This window comes from Schistocerca cancellata, chromosome 2 (assembly GCF_023864275.1).
Source record: "Schistocerca cancellata isolate TAMUIC-IGC-003103 chromosome 2, iqSchCanc2.1, whole genome shotgun sequence".
Lineage (NCBI taxonomy): Eukaryota > Metazoa > Arthropoda > Insecta > Orthoptera > Acrididae > Schistocerca > Schistocerca cancellata.
In genome coordinates this window covers 783976265-783991270 of record NC_064627.1, presented here as the reverse complement: position 1 = coordinate 783991270, position 15006 = coordinate 783976265, and the positions used below count along the sequence as shown (strand labels likewise).

Genomic DNA, 15006 nt, shown 5'->3' with positions numbered 1-15006 from the left:
GCAGTGCTACATTAGGTGTGGTCTTACCAGAGGTGACACTCCCTAAGTTGATGCCAACTTCTGAAATCTCTCACCCAGCCATGTATGGGTGGGCCTGTAGTTTAACATAATATCCAAATCATGGTGTAACTTTGCATTTCTAACACATGCAAATCATGGCCAGAAGTGAACGCAGCAGCAAGTTACAGCAAGAAATCATAGGACCAACTAGGAATTGAGTCCTGACTTTGCATTTGTGGTGTGACACATAGTCATGAGCTGTATTCAGTTCAGTACATTTTGGGTAGGCTACTTCAAACAGAGAATTCAAGGAGAGGTGAGAGATTAGCATCTTAAACCCTACATCTATACCTGAAAATATGTTGTCTACAGCATGAAATAGCTGCAAATTTCATTGTCTCCGTGATTAAATAAGTGATAGCAACGAAGTTAATCACTTCATATCTATTTTGCATCAAACAATGATCTCCAAGTTTGTACTTTAAGAAGATTAACATTATGTAAATGATACCATAGCCTCAGCATGATTTGTTAATAACCCTTCCAATACAGTTCTTGAGTTAGTGTATTTTATGTGAGTGTGAGTACACTTTGGGAAAAAAAAAAACTCTTATATACGCTAATGAAACTTCTGAATGCCACAGTTTATTAATGAATATTATTTCTATGGACTGATGACTGACTTGGTTAATATACCACAACAGTCATTCAAATTATGGCCAGCAGAAGGATATTTTATGTTCATTCCTGATGTCTACTTATGGCAAGTACTGATGAATTCAAAATCACAAAGTGTATTCTAGCTGATATCCGTGAGTTACATTGTTGGGCCTAGTTTTCTAGTGGTAAAGCAAGCAGCTGGAAATTGATAGGATGCAAGATCAAATATTGGTCATACCACAGAAACTTTCTGTCTGCCTTTAATTTAGGTTTCACAGTGTAAGGAATCACAAGGAACAACACTTGGTTCAAATTAAACATTACTCTGAGGCCCCCTTTCCCAGGTTGTGTAACTGGGCTAAGTTACAGACATGCAAGTCACCAAAAAGGCGGCCAATTGTTGCATGTGGCTATTGAGCCACACAAAATTGCATATTATGAGTGAGACAGCCAAACTATAGCTGGAAGAGTAAGGAGATTCAAATGTGGAGCTAACATTATGTTTATTAATAACTACAGCATTCTGGTGTTCAAATGAACCCTAGGTTGAGTTGATAAACTTATTTTAATTCTTCCCCTAACTGATAATTATTGCAACTATACAATACATGTATGTACTTTCATATCTAAGGGGGGGGGGGGGGGGGATGAGAAATATACTAGCTAATATTTGTTTTGATAAAATAAACAACTTCTTACAGACATATGTGTATTACTTATTTTTACATTGCCTGCATCATGCTGCAGGTATTTTTTTCACTGCCAAAATGCTTATGGTTATACAGACCAATAGCATGTAGAGTAAGCAATAAAACCACAAAGTAATTAGCTGTGGAATTCTGCATACATCTAACAACATTGCATTTAAATGCATTATATTAATTCATAGAGTTCAGAGGAGTAACGCAGGAGGTGGACAAAACTATGCACCTGCCATGACTTTACCTATATTTTCCACAGGAATTTAAAGATTAATATACAAAATCTGATAGTCTTCTTTTAACAGTAAGAAAAACTCAAAACTGTTTCACAAATTACTGATCATGTGAAAAAGTTGTCTGCGCCTACCTGAAACACATCTGTAATGCTTAGATCTTAAGGGAGAACGGCGTGGGCTGGAACTAAGAGGTCTCTAAAGGCTTTGCTCAGATCAAGATCTGTTGCTTACAAGGTTATAACATTACAGTATTCATAACATTTCTTACAGCTGGTCCAAGTCATCTCCATACGGTATTCAACAGAGGATATACCCATCACAAAAACATTTCACCAAACATTAGTTATTTATACGATGACAATGACGATACCCCCCACAGATCTATATTGGCTCCTCTGATGTATTTTATTTTTTGGAAATGATTCAATATACAACAGTTAATCTAAGATGCAGGTTTTTTTTTTATTTTTACAAATAACACTTTCACTTAAGAAATTGAAGGTTAATTACACTAAAAACCCAATCACAACCAAAAAGTAAGAAGTGTAAATAGTATTTGGAAAAAACTGGTGGAACAAATACTTTGGAGGATGATGCACAGACAACATGTCTTACATAACATTTCTGGTATGCAATTAGTTATTTAACATTGGTGAAAAGTCAAAGAAGTGGAACCATCAAGAAAAAAAGAGATTTTAAGAATACTTAGTTTTACTTTTAGATGTACTGTGAAAACACCATTATGTGGTTGTTATTCAAATGCGAATAGTTATATGGTGTGCTATTCTGTGTGAATATAATTTAGACAAACAACCAAAAAACAAATATTTAAACTTCAAAATAAGCACTAAAGCCATTATAGGAGTTATTATGCACAAACAATTATGATAAATAACTTACATCACTTAGTCATCCAGTATTATCCTACATGCCTATAAATAGTTTATGTTTTCTGTCTTCATATATGGAGTTTAGAAAATTAAGCTTCGGTTCATAATTATGAAAGTACAGGTACCAATTATTTTCATGTGGAAGTTCACATCCATAACCAGGATCAGAAACAACCATTATCAGAAAAAGTTGCTGTGTCAATCTAAAATAATCTTCAGAGAATTACTGGAAAAGATAACTATGAGAATACAAACTATTCACGTGAAGAAGAATTGCAAAAAAAGCAATTTCTATAGCACTATGTTGTAAAACAATAATTCAGATTGATACAGGTCTGCTACTTTATTATAGAGTACATTTGTCATCTTCAATGTTTCTCTTATAATGAACGGCTGTATTTTTCTATATAATTCATGACTACACTACCCTGTTGAGTTTAAACTGTCAATGCATAAATTTGTTAGTGTCTATGTATTCATTCACCTTACAATACAGCACAAACTGCAGAAATGAGACTTGCAAGAAAGAAAAAGGCATAGAAATGGACTGATTGAAACTTCTGCATATTTGTTTGTATGAAATAAGAATGAAATATAATTTGTCATGAAACTATAGTTGTAAGAAGCTAATGCATTTTCCTCTATAGCTTACATACCTGATAATTTATAAAATGACTCAAGGACATATGTATTACACAACTAATTGTACCACCAAATACTCAATTGATCCCATCGCATCTTAGCTTCAAATCATTACCAATTGCTCAAGTGTACAGAAAGTTATTATAACATACGACATTACATATATTGTGTAGTTATACCAACTGGATAAGTTAATAAAATAATGATCATCCTTTCCGTATGTAGTAGATTCAATAGCTAAGACACAAACTTATTCCCAACAATATAATTATGTGAGTGACACATCTGAATCTTGATCTGATATAATGAATAGAAGAAAATTCTATTTAACTTATGCTTTTCCCCTTTCTTGATTTTAATTACTAGTTACTATCAGTAATTAGTCATGATATCAACATTATTAACAGTCATTATTTGATGGAAGAGAAGTGTTTTAATATATTTAGAATTTCTAATTTACACATTATAAATATTGTTAAAAGCTTTTAATAAATATTTTAAATTTAATCCTCTTGCCTATCTCACAAGGGCATATCTTTTTCTTAAGTTCTTTGTTTTAGGGAAACCAGCTGCAATATTATCAACTAAACAAACCAAATTCAGTCACAATATAGCATAATCACACAAGATATTATTTGTTATTCAAGGTATTTTTTAACTGTGGTAAATAACTAAGCTATTGAAACTAACCCAGTATTACAGCTGCATTAGTAATTTTGGTCATATTCCATAGGGGTATTTAACAATAACAATCTATTTTATAACTTCACAAAGTATCAGGTAAGTGGAAACTACATGGAGAACAGGTTTAAAATTCTTTCCTTGTAAATTATGAGAGAGAAATTCGAATTAAATTTGAATCACTCTTTCCCCCTTACGAGTCTGTGCGCCAAGATAAGTAGAATAATATGACAAATTTTGAATGTATTATTATGTGTAAAATCAGTTTTATACTGTTCAACATTAATATTTTATGGATTGTGGTTTCTGAAAATAAATTACTTGATCTATTAACATATAAAACTTCAATTAATTCCTAGATTTAACAAGAGAAAAAACTTCTAGACTTTAAGAAAATTATACTTTCTTTGGTATTTTACATTATCTAAAAATATGAACTAATTAACAATGTAAGTATGCACAAACTGTCAATACGTATGACCTTTGTTTAACCTTTGCGTGCATAACAGGGGTCTTTCAGAGCTGGTAACTTTCCATTTTATCAATAAACTGACATAAAACATGTTTATTTTGGTTTGCATTTTGCTTAATCTTTGGAAATAGATTTGACCTGATCTAGGGGAAACATTATTTTATGGAAGTTAAAGTAATTATTGTTCATTAATTTTGTAATCCTCCTCGTCTAATGTATGCCATTGATATCTTACACCCCTTATCGAACAATTCATATTTTTAATACGTTATTTATCTTCGATCTTAATGGCACATTATGTTGGCAAGATTACTACAAACAATTAGCTGTTGCCATATCTTAACTCACTGTTCAAAGTCGTAAATACTGCAAATGGTACAGCTGAGTATCCTTTTGGAAGTGTCTGTCTTTATACTAAAATTGTTTCAGATGAGTGTAAGTTAAGTTTCATGCACAACATAATTATGCAAGATACTTTTATTATTTCCTTATAGCATGGATTCCATATTATCTCTTACAAGAAAAATAATGTCATCTGAACTCAGTGCAAGTTACCAGAATTTTGAATCTACAGTTCCTGAATGGTAAGAATCTAAAACTCTTTTCTTTTTTTTTCTTTCTTAATAATGAAAATGACAACTGATGACACTGATGGTCCCCAGGATAATCAGACCACATCTTCTTTGATTCCCAATGAAGACAGATTATAGAAATGTTGATTTCTTTATTGATCATGAGCAAACTCTGTGGAACAAAACACTACCACAATGCAGCAGAATTTGAGTACACAATACTGTGAACATTACACATCCAATAACAGGTAGTGTTATTGCAACTCTGAGAATATAGGGGACTATTTTATTCTGCAAAAGAATGTTACAGGAGATCAAGAACCAACTAATTTAGGAAAGGTACAGTGCTAGTATAAATGAAAAGTTGGCAGAATAACATATCTTAGAAAATGATACATTCTGATAAGACAAAGCAAACCAGCATTAATTACTACTACACAGTAAAGATGCTAACAAAGACAATGACAGGAATGTCAATAAATACTACAATGGATAATCTTTTTCAGAAGAGCTCAATTATTTGAAGAAGTATTGCTGGAAAAGATTATAGCAATGGGAACTTTAAAAGGGAATGATAAGCAAATTCCACCAGAAATGAAGGCTTTTCTCATAATTTGGGTTTAAGACAATTTGACTACTGCAATTTATGCAGATAATGATGATAATAGTAATAATAATAATAATAATATAATAGTCCCACAGATCAGTTCTCTGCACACCACTGCCACAGCAAGTGAAGGACGTAAAGAAGCATACGTTGGTCGCATTCCAAAAATAAAACTAAATTTCTAGCCGAGAGTCTTTACCAGATGAAAATGCACAAACAACTGTAAGAGAAACGCAGGCAGATAGGCTTTTGTCTTTTGACAAACATAATGGATGTAGCACCCACAAATGTTGTCTGTTTATTGTCACAGTAAAGCTGATCTAGTCCAAAGTCATATAAGACAGAAGAAGAATTTTTCTCAAGGAACTATGGCAAAAAGTGAATCCTCTTCTGGAAATAAGTCAAAAACCCACACCTAAAAATAAAATGTCCTGTAAGCCATGGCACATTGTGGAGTTACTAGCCAACAGCTAAAGCTTGTGAAAACTAAGATCACACAAACGATGCTTCCTATGGTCACATCCATTAGGACACAAAAGTAAAGCCATTTCTTAAAATTACTTTTTAATTTTTATGAGCACAGCTTCAGGGGTGAGGCTAGTAAACCTGGAAGTCTGTTGTTTTCATAATAAATACTGTTTTAACCATTCTGTGTCACCACATCCACCATAATTTGTTCTGAGGTGGGAGTCTCATAGCATCCCTATGAGACTCTTCTCATGCAATTATTTAGCCACTCACACAATCAAGGGTTAAGATGAGTCATTACAAATAGAGATCTATTGATAGGTATCCAAATCCACTGGGCAATAAAATGAAGTATGTAGGCATCCAGAACATAAGTATTTTGCAAACATCCAATGCAAAACATTTAGCCTATTTGAAGCAACTCCTTCATTAGAAACACAGCTACGTATGTAATTAATTGACAAGCTGAAACAGCATATCTGTTACTTCTTAAATACAAATATGGACTTTCTCGAATATTGTGGTATATTATTAACTCGGCTATTCTTATCACAGAATATCACAATCATAAATATCCAAAATATCTATAAATTAACAGAAAAGCCTTCTAAACCGAGCGGAAAATAGAAACTGATTCATGCGACAACTTAGTAATTAATAATAAATGTGTAATGCTATATAAGTTAAATGTAGTAAGGCCGTAAACATATCTCAAAGAGCGAGAAAATGGTAATGTTTTCTTCCGGTGTGTAACTAAGAATGTAGCATAATAGATCAGCTGATCGGGTGTAAACAAAAACAAAAATCAATAGGATTTGTTCTGCAGCCCATCGTCTTAGGATGTTTTAACTAATTACCGTGCGTCTTGAACGAAACAACAACGTGCAACAACCAAGAACGCTGGTTTGACGTCAGAATATGCGTGTGAAATAGTTCTACTTGGTGAAACGCAGCACTGACTCAGACAACGCTGATTTAACTGTTACAGTGTTTTTGTTATGATAAAGAGCAAATTAACAAATTGCGTGTAACTAAACGAGATCAGCGTTAACCAATGTTTCTGCGCAAATCATAATAATGCAATGGATAACAGGTTAAAAACGTCAAGAGTGGATAATGCACCAGGAAGCTTAATAAAAGAGGTTACGTATATTAACGATACACACTTACTTTGGTTTCCAAGCAGAATTCGATTTTGTGTACCAGGTTGTCATGGTTTCGTTCGTCTTCTTGATTTAACTGTACCAGTTTCGGATCATTCCACAAACACAGTCGACAAAACCGCCTATTGAACATAGCACGCTACTCACTTAAAAACTTTCCGCGCTGTTTTATGATCGATATTTATATATGATCGATATTTCTGAAAGGTTAACTTGAAGGTGTGCTCCAAAAGCAAAGTTTACGTTTTAAGACAATAATGACAATATAATCTGTTATGCTTACAAATCGCATACATTGCTTGCAATCTGTTCTTTATTTGACTGTAAAAAGTTACTAATGGTTCTCTTACTTTTTATATATTAAGTCCGTTCTATTTTTATTTTATTTTTTTAATTCCCCAATGAAATACATTCAGACCTATCTACATGAGCACTCTGCTAATCACTACAAAATACCAGACAGAATATAAGTTTTGCTGTGTTATTTAATGTGATTTCTTACTGTTCTACGGTGTGTGTGAAGATTGCGGTCTCTCTGGAAACAAAATGGAACAGATGAAAGATATTCGTAGATTGCAGCAGGAAAATCATTAACACGATATAGGTCTAGTGATCTTAATATATTACGTTGTTAAATTTTTGTCAATATTTGTGTCTCCAAAAATTGTCATCCTATATTTTGACAATTTGTAAAATATAAGTTCCTTTTTCTTAAAGAATGTACATATTACTCGATATGATGTGTCATTACTGGAGTTATGTGTTGATTTTGTAATTGTATTTTATTCGTCTCATAACACATATTTATGGATCATCCGATCATACTGTACAGGAGATACATCAATTTTAGCCTTATGATATACATACTTACATAATTCCCTAACACTACTTTTTACCAATACAGGTTGATATTGGACACACTAATATTGTTAAATTGTTTTTCTTATGATGTAACAGTACATTATCTTTATATATGTATACAATATTATACACAATGCTATAATGTTAAACAGCCACACTATTCAAATGATGATTTCATTGTTCATAAATTCCTCAATTCAATAGTAGCATTTTCCGACCACGAGAGCATATAGTTTTTTCTTCATTGAGCCTGTCTCCTTGCTCAGTACATCTCTACCCCTGAGTTTTTTGTAAATTTTCTTTCCCTTGTACTGGGGTGTCTATCTGTAGAGTTGTAAGTGATGTTGTAGAAGCATGACATTTTCTTTGTATCTAATGTTCTACACATGTTTGAAATAGTTTTCTTCAATTAGCTCTGGGTTACTATGTAAAAAGATGATAATTTCAAATATGTACAATGCAAGGATAGGTAATATTTTTGGGTTCTTGAATAATGGGTGGCAGGATGTTCTTGGAGGGGCAGCACTAACAATTCTCTTTTGAAGTAGCATTATTCATAACATGTAGCTTGAATTTCCCCACGAAATTGAACCATATCTGTGGCACACCACTTCTCTGCAGCTTATGTCTGCTATACCAGATAGGATATCCACTGCAAAGCCAAGGCTGTTTAATTTTGTAGTTAAATAATCTATATGTGCTTGCCAGCTTAGATTTTTGTCCAAGTTTAGTCCAAAGAATTTAACGGACTGAGGTTCACCCATAATTTGATATTTATGTACAACACCAATGTCACTCATTTTTGTTTGTTTGGCTCTAAATTGTGTAAACAGGGTCTTTGAAAAGTTAAATTTAAGGCCATTTTGTTGAAACCATGTATGTAGGTTATTTAGTGTATTTATAACACCATACAGAATTTCTCCCACGTTTTATCTTTCAAGGAATACTGAAGTATCAACCTTGAACAGTTAAACAGAGAACCGACTCCTGGCGATAACATATTGGACCTTCTGGTGACAAACAGACCCGAACTATTTGAAACAGTTAACGCAGAACAGGGAATCAGCGATCATAAAACGGTTACGGCATCGATGATTTCAGTCGTAAATAGAAATATTAAAAAAGGTAGGAAGATTTTTCTGTTTAGCAAAAGTGACAAAAAGCAGATTTCAGAGTACCTGACGGCTCAACACAAAAGTTTTGTCTCAAGTACAGATAGAATTGAGGATCAGTGGACAAAGTTCAAAACCATCGTACAATATGCATTACATGAGTATATGCCAAGCAAGATCGTAAGAGATGGAAAAGAGCCACCGTGGTACAACAACCGATTTAGGAAACTGCTGCGGAAGCAAAGGGAACTTCACAGCAAACATAAACATAGCCAAAGCCTTGCAGACAAACAAAAATTACGCGAAGCGAAATGTAGTGTGAGGAGGGCTATGCGAGAGGTGTTCTATGAATTCGAAAGTAAAGTTCTATGTACTGACTTGGCTGAAAATCCTAAGAAATTTTGATCTTATGTCAAAGTGGTAGGTGGATCAAAACAAAATGTCCAGACACTCTGTGACCAAAATAGTACTGAAACAGAGGATGACAGACTAAAGGCCGAAATACTAAATGTCTTTTTCCAAAGCTGTTTCACAGAGGAAGACTGCACTGTAGTTCCTTCTCCAGATTGTCGTGCAGATGACAAAATGGTAGATATCGAAATAGACGACAGAGGGATAGAGAAGCAATTAAAATCGCTCAAAAGAGGAAAGGCCGCTGGACCTGATGGGATGCCAGTTCGATTTTACACAGAGTACGCGAAGGAACTTGCCCCCCTTCTTGCAGCGGTGTGCCGTACGTCTCTAGAAGAGCGTAGCGTTCCAAAGGATTGGAAAGAGCACAGGTCATCCCCGTTTTCAAGAAGGGACGTCGAACAGATGTGCAGAACTATAGACCTATATCTCTAACGTCGATCAGTTGTACAATTTTGGAACACGTATTATGTTCAAGTATAATGACTTTTCTGGAGACTAGAAATCTACTCTGTAGGAATCAGCATAGGTTTCGAAAAAGACGGTCGTGTGAAACCCAGCTCCCGCTATTTGTCTACGAGACTCAGAGCGCCATAGACACGGGTTCACAGGTAGATACCGTGGTTCTTGACTTCTGCAAGTCGTTCAATACAGTTCCCCACAGTCGTTTAATGAAAGAAGTAAGAGCATATGGACTATCAGACCAATTGTGTGATTGGATTGAAGAGTTCCTAGATAACAGACCACAGCATGTCATTCTCAATGGAGAGACGTCTTCCGAAGTAAGAGTGATTTCAGGTGTGCCGCAGGGGAGTGTCATAGGACCATTGCTATTCACAATATACATAAATGACCTTGTGGATGACATCGGAAGTTCACTGAGGCTTTTTGCGGATGATGCTGTGGTACATCGAGATGTTGTAACAATGGAAAATTGTACTGAAATGTAGGAGGATCTGCAGCGAATTGACACATGATGCAGGGAATGGCAATTGAATCTCAATGTAGACAAGTGTAATGTGCTACGAATACGTAGAAAGAAAGATGCCTTCTCATTTAGCTACAATATAGCAGGTCAGCAACTGGAAGCAGTTAATTCCATAAAATATCTGGGAGTACGCATTAGGAGTGATTTAAAATGGAATGCTCATATAAAGTTGATCGTCGGTAAAGCAGATGCCAGACTGAGATTCATTGGAAGAATCCTAAGGAAATACAATCCGAAAACAAAGGAAGTAGGTTACAGTACGCTTGTTCGCCCACTGCTTGAATACTGCTCAGCAGTGTGGGATCCGTACCATATGGGGTTGATAGAAGACACAGAGAAGATGCAATGGAGAGCAGCGCGCTTCATTACAGGATCATTTAGTAATCGCGAAAGTGTTACGGAGATGATAGATAAACTCCAGTGGAAGACTCTGCAGGAGAGATGCTCAGTAGCTCGGTACGGGCTTTTGTTAAAATTTCGAGAACATACCTCCACTGAAGAGTCAAGCAGTATATTACTCCCTCCTACGTATATCTCGCGAAGAGACCATGAGGATAAAATCAAAGAGATTAGAGCCCACACAGAGGCATACCGACAATCCTTCTTTCTACGAACAATACGAGACTGGAATAGAAGGCAGAAACGATAGAGGTACTCAGGGTACCCTCCGCCACACACCGTCACGTGGCTTGCGGAGTATGGATGTAGATGTAGATGTAGACTGGCTGGGCATTGATATTAAGAGGTAAATCATTTATATAAAAGAGAAACAATATTGGCTCTAACATTGAGCCCTTTGCTTGCTGATGATCACATAAGACCTGAGTTACTGCAGAGCATTTTGTCTGATAGCATGTCTGTCTAGTTTATGATACAGCATGGAGTGATTCACAGACTCGAATGCCTTTGTAAGGTCGCTACTTTGCTACTTTGTTGCTTTTATCTAATGATGAGCAGATTTTTTCAATGAATTTATTAATAGCACTCACGGTGCTTGTCCCTTTTTGGAACCCATATTGGTTTTTAAGAATAACACCATGTTTCACAATAAAATTTGTTATCAGGACTGCAGCTATTTTTTCAAATACTTTGGGTAGCACTGGATAGAGATGGGGCAGTAATTTGCCATGTCCTCTCTTGATCCTTTTTTGCACAGTAGTTTGACATCTGCACACTTAAGCACATCAGGGACATTGGCTCGCTCAAATGATTGATTGATTATTAGGGACAGATGGTGTGCTATTTTATCATACACAAACTTAATTACTTTGGTGCGTATTTGATCTCACCCGCAGCGTTTCTGTTTTTGAAGGACAAAATAGCATTTTTTACATCTGTGGCTGATACTTTACTAAATGTCACAAGTGGGTCATTATTCTGGTCCATGTCAAAGAAATTCACGCTGTTTTGATAAGTAATCACATTTACATCAGATTGTCTTACATTTATGAGAAATTTATTGAAACATTGAGCTATTTGAGCAGAGTTTGAAATAGTATCATTGCTTTGTTTGATTTTTTAAATTTCCTGGTGGTTAACTGTTGTACCTAATTCTGATTTAGTAACAGACTATATTGCTTTCGACTTATTTTTATGTCCTAAAATGAACTTTATCATTTGACATTCTTTTGGCAGCTTTAACAGCACATTTAAACACAACTTTATAATGCCTCACAAAGTTAACAAATTCAGGGTGTTTATTGTGTTTCATTTCTTTATGTAGCTCTCTTTTCGAACATTAAATACCATGGACCTTGCCGTTGGTGGGGAGGCTTGCTTGCCTCAGCAATACAGATAGCCGTACCATAGGTGCAACCACAACGCAGGGGTACCTGTTGAGAGACCACGCAAATGTGTGGTTCGTGAAGAGGGGCAGCAGCCGTTTTAGTATTTGCAGGGGCAACAGTCTGGATGATTGACTGATCTGGCCTTGTAACACTAACCAAAGCGGCCTTGCTGTGCTGGTACTGCGAAAGGCTGAAAGCAAGGGGAAACTACAGCCATAATTTTTCCCAAGGGCTTGCAGCTTTACTGTATGGTTAAATGATGATGGCATCCTCTTGGGTAAAATATTCCGGAAGTAAAATAGTCCCCCATTGGGATCTCCGGGCAGGGACTACTCAGGAGGACGTCGTTATCAAGAGAAAGAAAACTGGCATTCTACAGATCGGAGCGTGAAAAGTCAGATCCCTTAATCAGGCAGGTAGGTTAGAAAATTTAAAAAAGGAAATGGCTAAGTTAAAATTAGATATAGTGGGAATTAGTGAAGTTCGGTGGCAGGATGAACAAGACTTCTGGTCTGGTGAATACAGGGTTATAAATACAAAATCAAATAGGGGTAATGCAGGAGTAGGTTTAATAATGAATAAAAAAAGTAGGAATGTGGGTAAGCTACTACAAACAGCATAGTGAACGCATTATTGTGGCCAAGATAGATATAAAGCCCATGCCTGCCACAGTAGTTCAAGTTCATATGCCAACTAGCTCCACAGATAATGAAGAGATTGATAAACTGTATGATGAGCTGAAAGAAATTATACAGGTAGTGAAGGGAGACGAAAGCTTAATAGTCATGGGTGACTAGAATTCGAGAGTAGTAGGAAAAGGAAGAGAAGGAAACATAGTAGGTGAATATGGATTGGGATTAAGTAATGAAAGAGGAAGCTGCCTGGTAGAATTTTGCACAGAGCATAACTTAATCAGAGCTAACACTTGGTTCAAGAATCATAGAAGAAGGTTGTATATTTGGAAGAACCCTGGAGATAACAGAAGGTGTCAGATAGATTGGATAATAGTAAGACAGAGATTTAGGAACCAGGTTTTAAATTGTAAAACACTTCCAGGGACAGATGTGGACATGACCACAATCAATTGGTTATGAACTGTAGATTAAAACTGAAGAACTCCACAAAGGTGGAAATTTAAGGGATGGGACGTGGATAAATTGATAGAACCAGAGGTTGTAGAGAGTTTCAGGGAGAGCATTAGGGAACGATTGACAAGAATGGGGGAAAGAAATACAGTAGAAGAGGAATGGGTAGCTTTGAGGGACGAAGTAGTGAAGGCAGCAGAGGATCAAGTAGGTAAAAGGACGAGGATAATAGAAATCCTTGGGTAATAGAAGAGATATTGAATTTAATTGATGAAAGGAGAAAATACAAAAATGCAGTCAGTGAAGCAGGCAAAAAGGAATACAAACGTCTCAAAAATGAGATCACAGGAAGTGCAAAATGGCTAAGCAGGGTTGGCTAGAGGACAAATGTAAGGATGTAGAAGCATGTATCACTAGGCGTAAGATAGATACTGCCTGCACGAAAATTAAAGAGACCTTTGGAAAAAAAGAACCACTTGCATGAATATCAAGAGCTCAGATGGAATCCCAGTTCTAAGCAAAGAAGGGAAAGCAGAAAGGTGGAAGGAGTATAGAGAGGGTCTATAAGAGGGCGATGTAATTGAGGACAATATTATGGAAATGGAAGAGGATGTAGATGAAGATGAAATGGGAGATATGATACTGTGTGAAGAGTTTGACAGAGCACTGAAAGACCTGAGTCGAAACAAGGCCCCCGGAGTAGACAACATTCCATTAGAACTACTGACAGCCTTGGGAGAGCCAGTTCTGACAAAACTCTGCCATCTGGTGAGCAAGATGTATGAGACAGGCGAAATACCTTCAGACGTCAAGAAGAATATAATAATTCCAATCCCAAAGAAAGCAGTTGTTGACAGATGTGAAAATTACCAAACTATCAGTTTAATAAGTCACAGTTGCAAAGTACTAATGCGAATTCTTTACAGACGAATGGAGAAACTGATAGAAGCCGACCTTGGGGAAGATCTGTTTGGATTCTGTTGAAATTTTGGAACACATGAGACAATACTGACCCTACAACTTACCTTAAAGGAAAGATTAAGGAAAGGCAAACCTACATTTCTAGCATTTGTAGACTTAGAGAAAGCTTTTGACAATGTTGATTGGAATACTCTCTTTCCAATTCTGAAGGTGGCAGGGGTAAAATACAGGGAGCGAAAGGCTATTTACAATTTGTACAGAAACCAGATGGCAGTTATAAGAGTCGAGGGGTATGAAAGGGAAGCGGTGGTTGAAGGGATTGAGACAGGGTTGTAGCCTATCCCCGATGTTATTCAATCTGTATATTGAGCAAGCAGTAAAGGAAAGAAAAGAAAAATTTGGAGTAGGTATTAAAATCCATGGAGAAGAAATAAAAACTTTGAGGTTCGCTGATGACATTGTAATTCTGTCAGAGACAGCAAATGACTTGGAAGAGCAGTTGAACGGAATGGACAGTGTCTTGAAAGGAGGATATAAGATGAACATCAACAAAAGCAAAACGAGGATAATGGAATGTAGTCGAATTAAGTCGTGTGATGCTCAGGGAATTAGATTAGGAAATGAGACGCTTAAAGTAGTAAAGGAGTTTTGCTATTTGGGGAGCAAAATAACTGATGATGGTCGAAGTAGAGAGGATATAAAATGTAGACTGGCAATGGGAAGGAAAGTGTTTCTGAAGAACAAAAATT

General features: G+C 35.9%; 1 protein-coding gene across 1 annotated transcript in view; it reads right to left on the bottom strand.

Annotated features, from left to right (window-relative positions):
- The window catches only part of LOC126162635 (uncharacterized), a 134632-nt gene extending 127354 nt beyond the window's left edge, over positions 1-7278 (bottom strand). Inside the window, exon 1 of the mRNA XM_049919266.1 lies at positions 7100-7278. Within this exon, the coding sequence (XP_049775223.1) occupies positions 7100-7225 (126 nt within the window). The 5' untranslated portion in view covers positions 7226-7278. The remainder of the gene's footprint in view (positions 1-7099) is intronic.
- Positions 7279-15006: the final 7728 nt, after the last annotated feature.